The sequence below is a fragment of the Callionymus lyra genome, chromosome 15, assembly GCF_982586985.1.
Source record: "Callionymus lyra chromosome 15, fCalLyr1.hap1.1, whole genome shotgun sequence".
Lineage (NCBI taxonomy): Eukaryota > Metazoa > Chordata > Actinopteri > Syngnathiformes > Callionymidae > Callionymus > Callionymus lyra.
Genome location: NC_141832.1, coordinates 4,574,659 through 4,594,649, shown reverse-complemented (window position 1 = coordinate 4,594,649; position 19,991 = coordinate 4,574,659). Strand labels below are relative to the sequence as shown.

At 42.9% G+C, this 19,991-nt stretch overlaps 1 protein-coding gene across 1 annotated transcript; it reads left to right on the top strand.

Annotated features, from left to right (window-relative positions):
- The first annotated feature begins 1,751 nt into the window (after window positions 1–1,751).
- On the top strand, window positions 1,752–19,118 carry LOC148064549 (uncharacterized). Its single transcript, XM_087809715.1, has 15 exons — window positions 1,752–1,767; window positions 2,431–2,509; window positions 2,583–2,726; window positions 2,810–2,923; window positions 3,117–3,189; window positions 3,470–3,689; window positions 3,819–5,613; window positions 6,663–6,839; window positions 8,930–9,103; window positions 13,604–13,777; window positions 14,296–14,472; window positions 17,329–17,502; window positions 17,563–17,736; window positions 18,047–18,093; window positions 18,534–19,118. The coding sequence occupies exons 1-15, from the start codon at window positions 1,752–1,754 to the stop codon at window positions 19,073–19,075; spliced, it is 4,080 nt and encodes a 1,359-aa protein (XP_087665841.1). The 3' UTR covers window positions 19,076–19,118.
- Window positions 19,119–19,991: the final 873 nt, after the last annotated feature.

The window sequence follows — 19,991 nt, the reverse complement described above, 5'->3', positions numbered from 1 at the left end:
GTTACAGATGTTTTCGTCACTCACGGTTGTCTTTGCCAACTTCTGACACCATGTACGATGTTGTTGCTCAACTCGTTAGTTTTTAAGGGAGACACACAACAACGCTAACAGCCATTAGGGATTCCAAAGACTCTTTTTATCCGATCCCCCCACACACCTCCAACCCTGTCAACGGTACAGAACACCCAAGTGGTCATCAGGCTCTACTACACAAACGTCGACTTCTGTCCATCGAACCGTGATCATGTGACTCAATGCTTCACATTCGTGGACGTATCATTGTAGAACAAAGTGTTTTCATTGCGATATTGAACCTTTTTTTCAAATAGTTGATGTTTTATCAAGTCAGTTATCGCTCTTTAGATTTTAAAGATACTTCTGATAGTAAGTATTGAAGCAACGAGATACTGAGACTCAGTGACTCGAGCACAGTTTGATTCATTTAGTGCCAACTAAGAATCAAGGTTTCAAACTGTGTCTCCAGATATTTACTTCAAATGAACGACAGTTGCTAAAGATTTCTTTGAAAATATGTTTTTCAATTGAAAACTAAGTTGCTTCAGTAGAATACTGAATCAAAAACTTAGTTACTGCCAATAGAAGTTATATTTTCCATCCTTAAAAAAAAGTTGCTTCAAAATATATATAGGGTCAAAGTTCATGACGTAGGTGAGGGTCAAAGCTCATGAAGTAGGTGAAGGGTAAATGTTCATGACCGTAGGTGAAGGTCAAAGTTCATGACCGTAGGTGAGGGTCAAAGTTCATGACCGTAGGTGAGTGTCAAAGTTCATGACCGTAGGTGAAGCGTCAAAGCTCATGACGTAGATGAGGGTCAAAGCTCATGATCGTAGGTGAAGGGTCAGGAGAGGAGGAGGAGGAGGAAGAGGAGGAGGATGAAGAGATGGAGGAGGAGGAGGTGGAGGAAGAGATGGAGGAGAAGGAGAAGGAGGAGGAGGAGGAGGTGGAGGAGGAGGTGGAGGTGGGGGAGGAGGAGGTGGAAGAGAGGGAGGGGGAGGTGGAGGAGGGGGAGGAGGAGGAGGAGGAGGAGGTGGAGGAGGGGGAGGAGGAGGAGGAGGAGGGGGAGGAGGAGGAGGTGGAGGAGGAGGGTGAGGAGGAGGAGGAGGTGGAGGGAGTGGAAGAGAGGGAGGGGGAGTGCAGACGGTGATGGTCTTTAAACGCCTCTCTTAGGTCAATATGGAGCCTGTAACTCGCCCGACTCTAATGGCATTATGGGATTATGTGTTAGTAAAAGTCAAGTGATGACAGTGAAGAACTAAAGTTGTTCTTATATCAGTGAAGTTACTTCTTACTAACAGTTTTGTTAATCAATCATGAATCATCAAGCGATAAAGTAGAACTTTGAACAGGTGTGGTCAGACAGTTGTTTAACTGAGTGTTTCTTATGTAAAGTACTATGTTACTCTGAAGGTTACTCATATAAACATTAATATATTCATGTAAATAACTCCTGCATTCCTTCTTCTAGATCAACATCGTGACTAAACTTGTCAAACGTCGGGATTCTCGTGGAAAATGTTTTGTTGTTGAACGATGTCGTAAAAGTGTGAGTCAACTACATGTTGCACTGATGTCTCTGACAGGACACACCTCCTCACTGACGGTTGATCAGTGTTTCCCTGAGTCTGGATCACAAGCACCTCAGCTCACCTGGAAGTTTCACCTACAAACATGGACACAAGTCTTCAGAGCAGAGAGCTGCTCACAGGTCAGTGACTTTTTTTCATGCTGCCATGTTCCCCAGCAAGAGTGTGAATGCATGAGTCAAGAGTGAGTTTGTGAGGTGAATACATGAATCAAGAGTGAGGTGAATAAATGAATCAAGAGTGAAGTGAATATATAATTCAAGAGTGATGTGATTAAATTAATCAAGAGTGAGGTGAATACATGAATCAAGAGTGAGGTGAATACATGAATCAAGAGTGAGGTGAATACATGAATCAAGAGTGAGGTGAATAAATTAATCATGAGTAAGGTGAATAAATGAATCAAGAGTGAGGTGAATAAATGAATCAAGACTGGGGTGAAAAAGAAAATAATTCTTCATGTGTTGATTGAATGAGTGAAAACATAAAAAGATAAAGTGGATCAAAGTCAGTCAAAGAACAAATTGCTCTCATATCAACATGTGCATCAATCATTAACCTGGTGACTGGATGAAGAATCGAGGGCTATAAACACAGGTGTGGCAGCAGCAGGTGAACTCTGATCCTGACTGTTGATAACGTCTGAACTCTGTTCCGGCATCTTTTGATTCCAGCAATAAAAAATGTTCAGAGACCAAGAGTCAAAGTTCATGTGAAGATCAGCAACAACTAGAGTGAACACATGAATGTGTGGTTGAGCAACAACATGTTGTTTGTGTAACAACACAATGATGACGAGTGATGATGCTGTTGTGTTTGTGTGCAGGTGTGGACACAGAGGAGGAAGATCTTGCCTCTGAACCTCCTCTGGGTGAAGACCATGACAGTCAGACAAGAGCTCAGAGGTGAGAAGATCACGTCTCTGTCACACCTACAAATACTGGAATCTTCTTCTCACTGAAACTTGTGTGTGTTCAGATCAAAGCTACGTACATCTGCTGGACCTGGACCTGGACCTGGACCTGGACCTGGACCTGGACCTGCTCCCAGCTGTGAGTCTCTGAAGAGTGACAGATCTAAAGGAAGATTGATTGACTTCAAAGGTGAACAGAAGCATCAGAGGTGAGAGACAACAGGAGCAACATGACATCTACTGGTCAGATGGTGAACGACAGAAGTGTTGATCAGAGTTGTGTCTCTTTCAGGATCTACCAGGAGAAACAAGAAGAGTCTGAACTCAACTGTGAGTCTCTGAAGAGTGAAGCATCAATGGCACATCTTATTGATTTCAAAGGTGGACAAGAGTCTTCAGGAGACAGGTGAGGTTTTCTTCTCTCTTTTCTCCACTGATACCAACTGCTCATGAACTGTTAGTCAAAAGTGCTGCAGACAGTCGTGAAAGAAAGTCAACATCCAAGAGAAGAAGCAACAAACTGAAGCCATGAAGTCTTGCTCAGATCATTGGCGACATTGTAGAAGTAGAACTTATCGACTACCTGATGTTCTTCACAGAGAGGATCAGCAGGTCTCAGATGTTCTCCAGTGTGTCCAGCAGCATCAGACAGATGTGGAGTCCACGATTCAGGTACGTTCTTCAGCTTCACCTGCGAACTACAGCAGCTGCTTCTGCTGCTTCATGAAGCTCTGAGTACTGGACACCTGCATCTGTCAGCTTCACACTTGAGCTGTTCCTACATGAACCAGAAGGTCTGGTGTGGCTGAGACTCTTGTTTGGTTCTGGAGAGAAGATGAGATTTAAATATAATTTTTCCTTCTATGACGTCAATAAGAGACGTAATATCACGTCCTGCTCGTGAAGAAAGTTCAGACCTGCCTCTAGTCACATGTGTCTGTGTGTGTTTCAGCTGCTGGAGGAGAAGGTCATGACCCTGGTGAAGGAGGAACTGGAGAGAGTGAAGAAGTTTCTCAGACCAGGTGAGCAGAAACACCTTGATGATGAGGAAGAGGAGGAGTCGAAGTGTGAAGAGGAGCAGATGAGGAGCAGCAGAGAAGCTTTCCTGAAGATCATCCTGAACCTCCTGAGGAGCATGAAGCAGGAGGAGCTTGCTGGTCGTCTGCGGGAAAGTAAGAGGGTTTGAACCTTCAACCTGCTGATTATGAAGTCTTGAAGTAAATTTGTGATGGAAGTTCCTGCAGCTGATGAGAAGATTGATCTTCTAGAATCTTGAGCTTCATGTGACTTCTCTTCTTCAGGAAGTCGTGCTGGAAAGCGACAAAGACGACTGAAGAGGAGCCTGAAGAAGAAGTTCCACAGTGTGTCTGAGGGGGTCGCTAAAGCAGGAAACTCTGCTCCTCTGAATCAGATCTACACGGAGCTCTACATCACTGAGGGGGGCACAGACCAGGTCAACCAGGAGCACGAGGTCCGACAGATCGAAGCAGCCACCAGGAACCAGACCAGACCAGAAACTACCATCAGAACAGAAGACCTCTTTAAAGCCTCACCTGAGAGAGACACACCAATCAGGAGCCTGCTGACGAAGGGCGTGGCTGGCATTGGGAAGACCCTCCTGACACGGAAGGTCACTCTGGACTGGGCTGAAGACAAAGCCCACCAGAACTTCCACCTCATGTTTCCTTTCACCTTCAGAGAGCTGAACCTGCTGAAAGAGAAGAAGTTGAGTTTGATGGAACTTGTTCATCTTTTCTTTCCTGAAACCAAAGATCTCATCAGTTTTGAAGGACTCCAGGTCCTGTTCATCTTTGATGGTCTGGACGAGTGTCGACTCCCTCTGGACTTCCTCAACAGTCGGGTCCTGACAGCAGCTACAGAGTCCACCTCAGTAGACGTCCTCCTGACAAACCTCATCAGAGGGAATCTTCTTCCCTCAGCTCGTCTCTGGATGACCACACGACCTGCAGCAGCCAATCAGATCCCTCCTGAGTGTGTGGACATGGTGACAGAGGTCAGAGGGTTCACTGACCTCCAGAAGGAGGAGTACTTCAGAAAGAGGTCCAGTGATGAGGAGCAGACCAGCACCATCATCTCTCACATCAAGACCTCACGAAGCCTCCACATCATGTGTCACATCCCGATCTTCTGCTGGATCATTGCCACAGTTCTGGAGGACATGTTGAAGAGAGGAGAGACAGGACAGCTGCCCAACACCCTGACTGAGATGTTCATCCACTTCCTGGTGGTTCTGTCCAAAGTCAAGAAGATGAAGTACCATGGAGCAGCTGGGACAGACACAGTTTGGGATCCTGAGAGCAGGAAGATGATGGAGTCTCTGGGAAAACTGGCTTTTGAGCACCTGAAGAAAGGAAACTTGGTCTTCTATGAATCAGACCTGACAGAGTGTGACATCAACATCACAGCTGCTTCACTTCACTCAGGAGTCTTCACTCAGATCTTCAGAGAGGAGAGAGGACTCTACCAGGACCAGATGTTCTGCTTCATCCACCTGAGTCTTCAGGAGTTTCTGGCTGCTCTTCATGTTCACCAGAACTTCATCAAGTCTGGAGTCAACTTGCTTGTTTCACAACAACCATCAAGACTGTCAAGAATGTTTAGAAACAAACTTCCAATCGAAAGTTTCTACCAGAGAACCATCAATGAAGCTGTAGAAAGTCCAAATGGACATCTGGACTTGTTCCTGCGCTTCCTTCTGGGTCTTTCTCTGCAGACCAGCCAGAGTCTCCTGACAGGTTTATTGAAACAAACAGGAAGAAGCTCTTGGACCAATCAGGACACAGCAAAGCTCATCAAGAAGAAGATCAGCGAGAATGTGTCTCCAGAGAGAATCATCAACCTGTTCCACTGTCTGAATGAAGTGAAGGACACTTCTCTGGTGGAGGAGGTCCAACAGCAGCTGAGATCAGGACGTCTCTTCACAGATCAACTGTCTCCTGCTCAATGGTCCAGCCTGGCCTTCATCTTACTGTCCTCAGAGGAACATCTGAAAGTGTTTGACCTGAAGAAATACTCTACCTCAGAGGAGGTTCTTGAGAGGCTTCTGCCGGTGGTTCAAGCTTCAAATGAAGTTCTGTAAGTGGATCATTGAAACATCTCTGATATGAACCATGAATGTTTGATTTTCTTCTTCAATTTATTCAGGCTGAGAAACTCCAACTTCCTTTCTCTCTTCATGGTTTTTTTTTCACGTTGTTTTGTAAATCCATCATTTTCTAAAGTCACTTTTTGAAACAACATCAACTTATATTTGAATTTCATGAGCAAACACTTGAACATGTGGACACAAACACACAAACAGGGAATGAACAACTGTATGTTTCTCCCTCAGGCACAGACAGGGTTTATTTTAGGATTGTCCCCAAAATCCAGCGTGAAAACTGAACATAAATGAAGAAAATGAAAAGTTTAACCAGTGTTAATAGAACAGAAAATAACATTCAGAAACAACCTCCTTCAAAAATAGTCTCCAAACTTGACAAATGTTTCAAAAGTTGAAAGTAATTCAGTGCATGTGAAGCAAACATGGGAGAAGAAATGAAGGTGAATGTGACGGAGATTGAAACTCCATCTGTGTCACAACATAGATCCACTGGATCCAAAGATGGAGAGAATTCACCTTGAATTTTCTAACTGTAAACATTCAAATGAAGACAACAATGTTGAGAGAGTGCAGGAGTGTGAGTGACAAACACACACACATTGTTTGAGCTTGTATTACCTGCAACACCTTCACACTCACACCTGACACTGTTATGAATAATAACTTTGTAAACCTGTTCATATTGAATTGAAGGTTAAAAAAACAAATAGAATAAATTGACTGAAGTGAATCTTCACGATTGAATCAGTGTCTTGATTAAATTGAAGATATTTTTACTCTGGAAAAGAATTCGACACAACAATTGAGAGAAAACACACAAAAACACAGAGATAAGTAAGTGAATAGAAAAAGAATCAATGATGTGTTATTATGATCAATATACATGTAACAACCTTTTATTTTCATTTGTCATTGTTGTTTGTTTTGTGACTCTTTTTATTTTTCCTTATGTTATCTTGTGTTTGTTTCTCATATAAACACAAATCAATCCTCTTGTTGACGACACTCGTCTCTTTCACAGGCTGAGAGACTGTTGGCTGTCAGAGAGAAGTTGTTCACTTCTGTCCTCAGTCCTCAGCTCTCCGTCCTCTAGTCTGACTCAACTGGACCTGAGTCACAACCTTGACCTGAAGGATCCAGGAGTGGAGCTGCTGTCTGCTGGACTGAAGAGTCCACACTGTCACCTGGAGACTCTCAGGTCAGAACATCATGTCTTCAGCTTCAGAACATGTGAAAGTCAGAGGTGAGACTCCAGAGAGTCAAAGTTGAGTCTCCAGTGAGTTCTTCAATGAAGCAGATGATTCTAAGTGACCTCAGTCTTCAGCAGGTTCTCACACTTGAACTTGATTTGTTCTTCTGCTGGGTCGTGCTGTTCAGTATGTTGACACATATTTACTGATCTCAGATCCATTCAAACACATTTGAGAGACTCTTGTGATGTCATCACTTGTTCTGTTGCTAGATTTCAATGCAGGGTAATGTTCATGGTGATGTGAGCATGTGTGATGAACACATCAGCAACTGTATGAAAAGTCAAACATGTTCTTCTTCATCACAATATTCATCAGTGTCGTCTCACATCCTGCTCATATCTTTCATTTCAACTCATCTCTGTGTCACCAACTCACTCCTTCTTTCTCTCTTCATGGTTTTTCTTTCACCTTGTTTTGTAAATCCATCATTTTCTAAAGTCACTTTTTGAAATAACATCAACTTTTCATTTGAATTTCATGAGCAAACACTTGAACATGTGACGTGGACACAAACACACAAACAGTGAATGAATAACTCTGTATTATTATTTTATTTATTTATCCTTTATTCATCCAGGTTAGTCTCATTGACATTAAAATCTCTTTTACAAGAGAGACCTGGACAGGATGGACAGCAAAACAGTTACACATAAAATCTATTTCATACAGTATTAAGTCCATTGGTACAATATCAGAAAAAGATAAAAGATTACTGACTAAAAACATTCACACTTGCTGATAGAGTTCGATGTCAAATTCCTGACAACAGCATTGAATTTGTTAAAAGTCACTAGAGTCTCAAACTTGTGCTGCTTCTTCAGCTTCTTCCACGATGACGGCGCAGAAATCTTAAAAGCTGTTTTACCCAGTTCAGTACGAGCTGGAGGAACATTCATAACCTATAATCTCCTTGTAGATACAAACATGCCAATGACTAAGTCGTCGCCAAGAGAGCGAAGGCCAGTGACCTCTTGAGTATAGTGTGCAGTGATGGGTTAAGGGTCTTCAGTTTGTCATGAACCTCAAGGCTCCATGTTACACAGTGTCCAACATCTTTAGACAGTGAGCTGATGAATTCATGTACAACACATCTCCAGAATCAAGAACGGTCAGGAAGGTAGCTTCGACTCGTCGTCGTCGAGCCTAACCTTAGTTTCAGTTTATTTACCAGGTTTTGTATGTGAATTTTAAAGAGATGTGGTCATCAATCATGAAACCCAAGTATTTGTAAAAATACTCCTCAATTGCAGGACCTTGGGAAGTTAAAATATTGTGATTTATCTCAATCTTTTTGTAATTTGAAAATACCATAAGTTTGGTCTTATCAGCATGGAGAAAAAGCTTCAGTTGACAAAGCTGAGCCTGCACTTGATCAAAAGCACGTTGCATGAACTCAAAAGCCTTATTAAGTGAGGATGCAAAACAATAAATTTCGGTGTCTTCCGCATAGAAATGGAAAGATGCTTTCTGGACATTTTGTCCAAGGCTGTTCATGTACAGGGTAAATAACAGTGGTCCTAAAACTGAACCCTATTTTTACTCTGGAAAAGAATTAGACACAACAATTGAGAGAAAACACACAAAAACACTGAGATAAGTAAGTGAATAGAAAAAGAATCAATGATGTGTTTATCACGATGGAACTGAGAAACCCAGGATACAGGTACTGGAAAACGGTGACGACAAGACAAGGACGTGACAGAGAGTGGAGGCTTAAGAACACAGGGGAGCAATCAGCAGCAGCTCGGGGCGGGACTAACAAGACACGGACCAATCACTACTCAGACAGGAGGAAGTAAGACTAGCACAGAAACAGAAGGGAGCGGATTTCACAATAAAACCGGAAACACAAGGAGGAACATGTAGACTCATGACAGTGTTATTATGATCAATATACATGTAACAACCTTTTATTTTCACTTGTCATTGTTGTTCGTTTTGTGACTCTTTTTATTTTTCCTTATGTTATCTTGTGTTTGTTTCTCATATAAACACAAATCAATCCTCTTGTTGACGACACTCGTCTCTTTCACAGGCTGATCAGGTGTGGACTGTCAGAGAGAAGTTGTTCACTTCTGTCCTCAGTCCTCAGCTCTCCGTCCTCTAGTCTGACTCAACTGGACCTGAATATCAACAACCTGAAGGATCCAGGAGTGGAGCTGCTGTCTGCTGGACTGAAGAGTCCACACTGTCACCTGGAGACTCTCAGGTCAGAACATCATGTCTTCAGCTTCAGAACATGTGAAAGTCAGAGGTGAGACTCCAGAGAGTCAAAGCTGCGCGTGGATCACTCGTCTTTTATTTGTAGGATTCTGCACATAAATCAAAATACTGTTTGAGGATGGATCGCTCACACACTCGTTGCTCTCGCTCTAGAAACACCACACAATAAGTTAAACGCTAAACAATTAAACAAACATATACAATAAAACTGCTACTAAACAAAGAACATAAAATATGACAATTGAAAGAAAAAGGTGTTTCTAACATATTTTTCTACACTAATGCTCACAGAGCATCTCCTCCTCCTACCTCATCGCAGTCCTCGAGGCCATAGACATATTTACATGGACGCCGCATCGACTGCTGCCGCCCACTAGAGCGGTGTGTATACAGGGCGGCCATCTTGGTACAGTGTCACTCGCTCCTACAGTGCATTAGGTCTATAGAGGAATGATGTGTTTACACTATCACTCATCGCTCATTTGTCAAGAGGGCAGAACCCGATCACCAACAGCAAGAGACATGCCCCTAGCTCTGCGGGTAGATTTTGGCCAATTTGAGTAGCTTTGGCTAACTCCTGCTTCAACCGAGACACAAAGTCATGATGGTCAACAACAGTGGAATCAGGGAGAGCATGCTGGAACACAACATCAACAGGTTATCGTGGTGTCCTGCTAAACATGAGGAAAAAGGGTGCGAACCCAGTCGACGGGATACCTGCTTAGCATTTGAGAAATGATCAGTCACAACAAGTACATCCACGCTTTGATTGACAGATTTCTCACAGACCAAAAATCTATGCAAACCAATTCCAAAGGTGCAGCTGTTGGAATGCATTCAAGGGGGACACGAAATGCAGGTTCTGGAGTTTTAGCAACAACACAGCGAAAACAGCCCTTTACTGATGATTTGAATGATGTCACTCTCCAGTCCACTCCAGTGACACAGTGCGTGCCTGACCCCGACGACCTCTGAGTCATGTAAACCACGCAACACCTGACCTTTTAATGAATTTGGAACGATTAACTGGAAGATTTTTTGTGTTTAGTCGCCTATGACGTTTGACATAATAAAACGCCATGTTTAGAATGTTGTCCTGTTCTTGCAGTCTGGCTATTTCACTTTTAGTTAATGAGTCAGACTGAGTGATGTCCACAAGTTGAGGAAGAGGAGGTTTTGTGCCTTCTTTCTGGCTCATTCCACCGGAGATTTGTGCTCCAAAAACGGCTGATAATTCTTCAGCTGTCAAGGAATTTTGTTGGTCTAGTGCAGGGGTGGCCAACCAGTCAGAGCCTAAGAGCCACATTTTTTTTACTGTGTTACCGCAAAGAGCCACATCACACACACACACACACACACACACACACACGCATCTCCGGACAAAAATGCAGTGTGAATGCTGAGCAGCATTCACACAATTGGTAGTACCGGAAGTAGTAGTAGTGGAATCAGTAGAAGTGGAACTGGTAGTGGAAGAAGTACTTGGATTAGTAGTAGTGGAATTAGTAGTGGAAGTAGTAGTTGAAGTAGTAGTTGTGGAAGTAGTAGTAGTGGAAGTAGTAGTAGTGGAAGTAGTAGTGGAATTAGTAGTAGAAGTAGTAGTGGAATTAGTAGTAGAAGTAGTAGGTTACAGTGGAAGGAGTTGAAAGTTGAGTTGAAGAGTTTCCTCATTGAAATGAACGGGGGAAAAGGGTAGAAAAAGAGGAATAAAAGAAAGAATGGAAGAGATAAAAGAGAACTTTTCCACAGACTATAAACAAACCATATATATAAAGTCATATGTCACCTCTGGGTTTTGAACCCAGGACCTCAGTCATCAAGAGCGAGGTTCATACCACTAGACCATCAAGCCATGAAACAAATGACATTTATTTTTTGATATATCTTTACAGTATTAAGCAATGGTTCCTGTTTTTTTGATTTTGTCTTTGAGTTCTTCATAGGTTCTAAAAACATTGTTGTCTCAGTGCATCAGTGAATCTGTGATCCATCGCAGGGTCTGGTTGAGGAAGTCATGTGTTCGTTTATCCACGATTGCTTTCACCTGATCAATCGTGTCATCTTGGTCTTTGTTCAACAAGTAAACCTGGACGCTCTTGTTTTCATTCATCAACTGTTTACTTCTGCTCCAGGTTCTTCTAAAAGCACATTTTTCCTGCTCCAGCCACACTGTACTTTATTATTGATCTGTTTTTACTTTCTCCACTGTAGTATTACTTCAACTGTAAAGTGTCTTCAGATAACTTTGTCATGATAACACACTTTTACAATTTACACAATTAAATTATTATTATTATTATGAATTACTCTTAGTACTAGTACTCGTAGTACTATAAGTACTCGTAGTAGTACTAGTACTCGTAGTAGTAGTCGTAGTACTAGTACTAGTACCCGTCGTAGTAGTACTAGTAATCGTAGTACTCGTAGTAGTACTAGTATTTGTACTTCTCATAGTAGTACTAGTACGTGTAGTACTCATAGTAGTACTAGTACGTGTATAAGTACTCGTAGTAGTACTAGTACTCGTAGTACTAGTACTCCTAGTAGTACTAGTATTAATTGTAGTAGTAATTGTATTTGTGGTACTCGTAGTAGTACTAGTAATTGTAGTACTCCTAGTAGTACTAGTATTTGTAGTACTCCTTGTAGTACTAGTACGTGTACTAGTATTCTTAGTAGTACTAGTATTTGTAGTACTCGTAGTAGTTCTAGTATTTGTAGTAGTACTCGTACGTGTAGTTATACTACGAGTGAAGGAGTAGAGGATTGAAAAAGTGGAGGAGTGAAGGAGTAGAGTATTTAATGAGTAGAGTAGTGAAGGAGTAGAGTAGTGGGAGAGTAGAGGAGTGAAGGAGTAGAGTATTGGAGGAGTGAAGGAGAGTATAATTATTAGTATAACTATAAGTTTAAGTATAACTATAAGTATAAGTTAAACTATACTTATAAGTATAACTACAAGTTGAACTATAATTATAAGTATAAATTTAAGTTTAACTATAATTATAACTATTAGTTTAACTGACTGGCGATCCTCAGTTTCTCATATTGACTAGAGGGGACACGGGGGTACTGCAGTCTGAAAGGCTTGTCGTCCAAACAGATTCTATATATACATATTCAGTTGCCTCAACACAATCCATTTTGTGTTTTGAGAAAGAACCATAACTTGGTTCTGACTCTGGTTCTGCAGCAGCATCTTTTCCAACAACCCCAGCAACCTCTCCATTGTAGAAGAGTCTTGATCAACTGGCTGCTGTCTCTCAGGTGGTTCACAGGCTGCTGTAGGTTAACTTCAACTCTATCCATGTTCACCTCTTCACTATGTTTGGCTGGTGTCTTCAAACTAGTCTATGAAATTCATCCAACTCGTCCTGCACTTCACGGCTGACCATTTATCCAAAGGATGGACCGGAATGTGAGCCAGATCTGGGTGATCAAACATTTGCCTTGTTCCCACAAGCAACCTGTGGCGACTGCAGCAGCTTTATTGAGGCGGAGCCAGTAGTCAAACGGGTCTTCATCTGTGAGAGTTGAACGAAAGGCACCATGAATATCGTTCGGAAGAAAAATGTTTCCTCAAGAGACCAGACACAGCGTGAGGACGGCGTGCAACATCTATCTCTCCATTTCTATCCCAAACTTCACTCTTTAGCTCGAGCCCTTAAATGTGTGAGAATTTCTTCGACCCGACTCTCCAGTTGAACATCACGTTTCTTGAAATAATCTTCCATCAACTCGAGCCATTCTTCCAACTCAACTTTGTCTGAACATCCCCACGGAAAACAAGAGGAGCCTTGAGTTCTCTTTGTGTTTCGTGTCTAACATGAGAGAATCTAGAAATGTCCGTTGGGAAGTGACTTGAACCATCATGGGCTCCTGAGCTGTTGTGTGGGGCTGATGGAGGGGCTGTCGTCCTTGGATGGGATACCATAGTCTCAGCTCACTGTCCTCCATATGTTGAACTACATCAGTCATTTGGTCAGTCATGTTGGCATTAGCTGAAGGTTGATAGTAGTCCATGTATAGTGGAAGTAGTCGACTCCTTGATTGTCAAACACACACACATTGTTTGAGCTTGTATTACCTGCAACACCTTCACACTCACACCTGACACTGTTATGAATAATAACTTTGTAAACCTGTTCATATTGAATTGAAGGTTAAAAAACAAATAGAATAAATTGACTGAAGTGAATCTTCACGATTGAATCAGTGTCTTGATTAAATTGAAGATATTTTTACTCTGGAAAATAATTCGACACAACAATTGAGAGAAAACACACAAAAACACTGAGATAAGTAAGTGAATAGAAAAAGAATCAATGATGTGTTATTATGATCAATATACATGTAACAACCTTTTATTTTCATTTGTCATTGTTGTTTGTTTTGTGACTCTTTTTATTTTTCCTTATGTTATCTTGTGTTTGTTTCTCATATAAACACAAATCAATCCTCTTGTTGACGACACTCGTCTCTTTCACAGGCTGATCAACTGTTTCCTGTCAGAGAGAAGTTGTTCACTTCTGTCCTCAGTCCTCAGCTCTCCGTCCTCTAGTCTGACTCAACTGGACCTGAGTATCAACGACCTGCAGGATCCAGGAGTGGAGCTGCTGTCTGCTGGACTGAAGAGTCCACACTGTCACCTGGAGACTCTCAGGTCAGAACATCATGTCTTCAGCTTCAGAACATGTGAAAGTCAGAGGTGAGACTCCAGAGAGTCAAAGTTGAGTCTCCAGTGAGTTCTTCAATGAAGCAGATGATTCTAAGTGACCTCAGTCTTCAGCAGGTTCTCACACTTGAACTTGATTTGTTCTTCTGCTGGGTCGTGCTGTTCAGTATGTTGACACATATTTACTGATCTCAGATCCATTCAAACACATTTGATTCTTAGACTTTTGAACTCTTGTGAGATAAACAGAGAGGAAGTGGACTTTCAAAATAAAACTAAAAACGTTTCACAATAAAATAAATAACATGAACACATGAACTTAAATCCACTGCAAACTTCACAATAATACAAAGAATATTCAACGTAGAAACAAGTTTCGACATCAGTTAGTCTGAAGCTAAAATGAAAAACACCAGAAGATTCAATGAACTCATGACTTGTATGAAAACCATTCTCATATAAACACAAATCAATCCTCTTGTTGACGACACTCGTCTCTTTCACAGGCTGATCAACTGTGGACTGTCAGAGAGAAGTTGTTCACTTCTGTCCTCAGTCCTCAGCTCTCCGTCCTCTAGTCTGACTCAACTGGACCTGAGTATCAACCTTGACCTGAAGGATCCAGGAGTGGAGCTGCTGTCTGCTGGACTGAAGAGTCCACACTGTCACCTGGAGACTCTCAGGTCAGAACATCATTTCAAACAAACACAAACACACACATGGATGTAAACAGTGAATGGATTCATGTTTCTTCATGAAACCTTTTTCACTCTGAGAAGGATTTGAATGACTTTTCCTCGACTCATGAACTTGGTTCTAGAAGTTGATATTTCATGAACACAACAGGAAGGTGAAGAATATTTCAGGTCATGTATAATATTTCAAGTCACAGAACACAAGTCACACAACACAAGTCACACAACTTAAGTCACACGTCACGAGTCACACGACAAAAGTCACACCACAAAACTCACACCACAAGAGTCACACACCACAAGTCACACAACACGACTCACACAAGTCACACAACACGACTCACACAACACAACTCACACAACACAACTCACAAAACACGACTCGAACAACACAACTCAAACAACACAACTCACACAACACAATCACACAGCATGAGTCACACAAAAGAACTCAAAAGTGACACAACACAACTAACACAAGTACACAACACAAGTCACACAACCCAAGTCAGACAACACTAATCACACAACACAAGTCACACACCATAAGTCCCACAACACGGGTCACACAACACAAGTCACACAACAAAAGTCACATAACACAACAAGAGTCACACAACAAAAGTCACACAACGCGACTCACACAACACAAGTCAAATTACATGAGTCACACAACGAGTCAAAGTCGAGTTACACGACACCAGTGTGAGTGGAGTTACACAACACCAGTGTGAGTGGAGTTACACAACACCAGTGTGAGTGGAGTTACACAACACCAGTGTGAGTGGAGTTACACAACACCAGTGTGAGTGGAGTTACACAACACCAGTGTGAGTGGAGTTACACAACACCAGTGTGAGTGGAGTTACACAACACCAGTGTGAGTGGAGTTACACAACACCAGTGTGAGTGGAGTTACACAACACCAGTGTGAGTGGAGTTACACAACACCAGTGTGAGTGGAGTTACACAACACCAGTGTGAGTGGAGTTACACAACCCCAGTGTGAGTGGAGTTACACAACACCAGTGTGAGTGGAGTTACACAACACCAGTGTGAGTGGAGTTACACAAAACCAGTGTGAGTGGAGTTACACAACACCAGTGTGAGTGGAGTTACACAACACCAGTGTGAGTGGAGTTACACAACCCCAGTGTGAGTGGAGTTACACAACACCAGTGTGAGTGGAGTTACACAACACCAGTGTGAGTGGAGTTACACAAAACCAGTGTGAGTGGAGTTACACAACACCACTTGGATAAAGGAAGCGGTTCAGTGAGAATCCTGTTCCTGGACTTTTCTAGTGCCTTCAACACTATCCAACCCACTCTGCTGCAGGACAAACTGACTAAGATGCATGTGGACCCTGGTCTGGTCTCCTGGATTACGGACTATCTTACTGATCGACCACAGTATGTCAGGCTGAAGGACATCAAGTCTGACACTATGGTGTGCAGTACAGGAGCACCTCAGGGGACAGTACTGGCCCCTCTCCTCTTCACCATCTACACTTCAGACTTCTGCTACAACTCAGAGCTGAGTCTCGTCCAGAAGTATGCTGACGACACTGCCATTGTTGGATGCATCAGGGACAACAGCAAGGACGAGTACAGGAGTCTGATATGTGACTTTGTGGACTGGAGTGAGAGGAACCACTTGCAGCTGAACACCTCAAAAACCAAGGAGCTGGTCTTGGATTTCGGGAGGTCCAGGACAAAGCCACGTCCAGTGTCCATCAGAGGCGACGAGGTGGAGATAGTGGACAACTATAAGTACCTCGGTGTGTGGATGGACAGTAAACTGGACTGGTCCTGCAACACAGACCATGTGTATAAGAAGGTTCAGAGTAGACTGTACTTTCTGAGGAGGCTTCGATCATTTAACATCTGCAAGAAGCTCCTCTGCATGTTCTACCAGTCTGTGGTGGCCAGTGTCCTGTTCTATGCTGTGGTGTGTTGGGGTGGAAATGTGTCCAAGAGAAGTGTCAACAGGTTGGACAGGTTGATCAGGAGGGCTGGTTCTGTGGTTGGAATGAAGCTGGACTCACTGGTGACAGTTGCTGAGAGGATATCATTGAACAAACTACTGTCCATCATGGATGATGACAGTCATCCTCTGAACACTGTCATCAGTGAGCAGAGAAGCAGAATGAGTGCACGAATGCTCCTACCCAGGTGCAAAACAAATAGACTCAGGGACTCATTCATCCCTCGGGCTATTAAATTGTACAATTCTGAGTTCGGGGGCAGGAGTGGAGTGAAAGTATCTGGATGTTCTGTTCCATGTTAGTCTCTGTATCTTTGTCTTTGTTGTTTTTCTTTCCTTGACCTATGTCCTTTGTCTTTGTCTTTAGACTTAGATTGTGTCATCTTGTTCTTCCTCTTTATGTTCTTCTTATTTTATTTTTTATGTATTATTTTTTTATTGTTTATGAAAAATTGCTGGCTATTGGTAAAAAACAATTTCCCAAAGGAGACCTCCTGAGGGATCAATAAAGTTTTACCTTACCTTACCTTACCTTACCTTACCAGTGTGAGTGGAGTTACACAACACCAGTGTGAGTGGAGTTACACAACACTAACACTGACATTAAACACAAACACACATCAATCCTCTCACAACAGTGAGTCATGTGATCATTTATACATCAAGTGTTGAACTGATGAAAACTTCATTATTTCATGTGTTGATCAAGTTGATCCTGATTGAAATCAAAGTCTTCAAATGTTCACACAATCATGTGATGATCTTATGAACGTCAAGAGTTCAGTGTTTCCTCCAATCAAGGCTTTCAAGTCAAAATAGAGAAAAAGTCTCTTGTTGACGTTTCCGTCTCTTTCACAGGCTGAGAGACTGTGAACTGTCAGAGAGAAGTTGTTCACTTCTGTCCTCAGTCCTCAGCTCTCCGTCCTCTAGTCTGACTCAACTGGACCTGAGTAGAAACGACCTGAAGGATCCAGGAGTGGAGCTGCTGTCTGCTGGACTGAAGAGTCCACACTGTCACCTGGAGACTCTCAGGTCAGAACATCATGTCTTCAGTTCTTCTGATTTAATGAAACTGTTTCTCCTTCATAACAGTCTGTCAGCGTGTCAGATCTCAGCAGGAGGTTGTTCTTCTCTGGCCTCAGCTCTGACATCTAACCCGTCCCATCTGAGAGAGCTGGACCTGAGCTTCAATCATCCAGGAGGACCAGGACTGGAGCTGCTGTCTGCTGGACTGGAGAGTCCAGACTGGAGGCTGGAGACTCTCAGGTATGGACGGAGCAGCAGAACTCACTGACTGAGCTCCAAAGATCTTCAGACTGAACATGTGATCAGAAGCAGAGAGATGTGAGTGTGTGACGCTGCTCAGACTCTTCATCTGAACTGAGCACATGAATCCAACTCTCAGAGCTTCTCCATGTTCTCCTGCTGGACACCAGTGGAAGAACAAGGACACAGTGGAGACTGAGCGAGTGTTTCTAGATCCATCTTTGTTGTGGTCAACACAGTCATGAAAGAACGTCCACTTAGCAGCATCTGAAGCAAATGAATCTGATCTTCTCAATGTTTCTTCCTCCAGGCTGGATCACTGTGGACCACAGAGGTTAACATCTGGATTGGAGATGTGTAAGTTTGATTTGATTGATGGATGAGAACTCCTTGACTCTGTCAGCTTCTAGTGGAGCAGTTGTGATGTTGAGATGTTGTTACACTTGAATCTGCTGATGGAGCTTCATCAAGTCCAGGATGATGGTGGAGATGAACACAGAGATGTTTCAAGAACATGAAGAAACATCATGTTAGCTACATGCTAGTTTAGCTGCTGACTTGATATGGACACACTGGTGTCAATCAAATGTGACAAGATGATTCTGGGATGTTCCTCCTGGTTCTTCTCTGGAGGTGGTCCCAGTCTCAGAAGACTGTTGACTTCACTTTGAAGATGATCTCCACTAGATGTCAACAAACAGAGCAGCCCTCCCTGGCTTGCTGGGACACTGAGTCCATGATTGTGTTGAAGAGAAAGTTCTTCCACCATCATCACCTCTCGTGTCTTCTTCTCTCAGACTTCCGTCCACTCTCACTGGACCCGGACACAGCACACCGGCGCCTCCTACTGTCCAACGACAACAGGACGGTGGAACTTGTGACGCAGGATCAGGATTATCTGGACCATCCCGACAGATTCCACCGGTGTCTTCAGGTGATGAGCAGAGAAGCTGTGACTGGACTATGTTACTGGGAGCTGGAGTGGAGTGGAGGAGCTTCTATCGCACTGACTCTCAGAAGAGACGGAGGGAAAGAAGACGAGTCTGAGTTTGGACAGAACCGTTATTCCTGGAGTCTGAGCTGCTCTGATGATGATGGATATAAATTCTGTCACGATAAGAAAGAAACTGTCATCGAGAGTCAAGAAGTTTCTCACAGAGTAGGAATGTTGATGAACTTTAGTGAACCTGGATATTTAAACTTCTTCAGTGTCTCCTCTGATGAATGGAAACGCCTCGGATCCTTCTTCACCTCCACTGAACCTTTGTACCTGGGATTTGGACTCACAGAGGTTCCTGGTTCTGGTTCCTCAGTGTGTGTGTGTGACCTGAGTGTGTGAGTGTGTTCCTCCAACACACTTGTGTTGCTGCTGTCAATCATCATTAAAGTGCTGACAGTGATGATGGAAGAAATCTGCTCCTGAAACAAACGTGTTGATCTGAATGTTGTTGAAGAAAATCAAAATGTTTAGGTATAGTGTTATACATCAATTTATCACTATCTAAGGAGAAAGTAATCTATATTCAACCTGTTACACTGCATTTCCATTCTTCCAAATTGAAACTGATTGAAAAGGTTCTTCATATCAAGACTTCAATTACCAAATACAGCATAAACATTACCTTAATGTTAAAGAGTGATGATGCATTTATCATGAGTTAAAAAGCATGGGTTGCCCCAGCATCTGAATTAATATATTGTACAAATATACACCAACATGCACAGATGTATCCAAACCTTCAGGGTCAATCTCAATGTCACCAAGAGTAAGATCTTGATACTGTGATAGAGTCCCCTTCTCCACTGCCAAAAGCAGTTTGGTCAGTTGCTCGCTGTCATCAGGTGTCAGTTGCTCGCTGACATCAGGTGTCAGTTGCTCGCTGTCATCAGGTGTCAGTTGCTCGCTGTCATCAGGTGTCAGTTGCTCGCTGTCATCAGGTGTCAGTTGCCCGCTGTCATCAGGTGTCAGTTGCTCGCTGTCATCAGGTGTCAGTTGCTCGCTGTCATCAGGTGTCAGTTGCTCGCTGTCATCAGGTGTCAGTTGCTCGCTGTCATCAGGTGTCAGTTGCTCGCTGTCATCAGGTGTCAGTTGCTCGCTGTCATCAGGTGTCAGTTGCTCGCTGTCATCAGGTGTCAGTTGCTCACTGTCATCAGGTGTCAGTTGCTCGCTGTCATCAGGTGTCAGTTGCTCGCTGACATCAGGTGTCAGTTGCTCGCTGTCATCAGGTGTCAGTTGCTCGCTGTCATCAGGTGTC

Coding starts and splice junctions, on each gene's coding strand:
- LOC148064549 (XM_087809715.1), top strand. Junction 2,510..2,582: donor AGTCAGACAAGAGCTCAGAG/GTGAGAAGATCA, acceptor GTGTGTGTTCAG/ATCAAAGCTACGTACATCTG. Junction 5,614..6,662: donor CAAGCTTCAAATGAAGTTCT/GTAAGTGGATCA, acceptor TCTCTTTCACAG/GCTGAGAGACTGTTGGCTGT.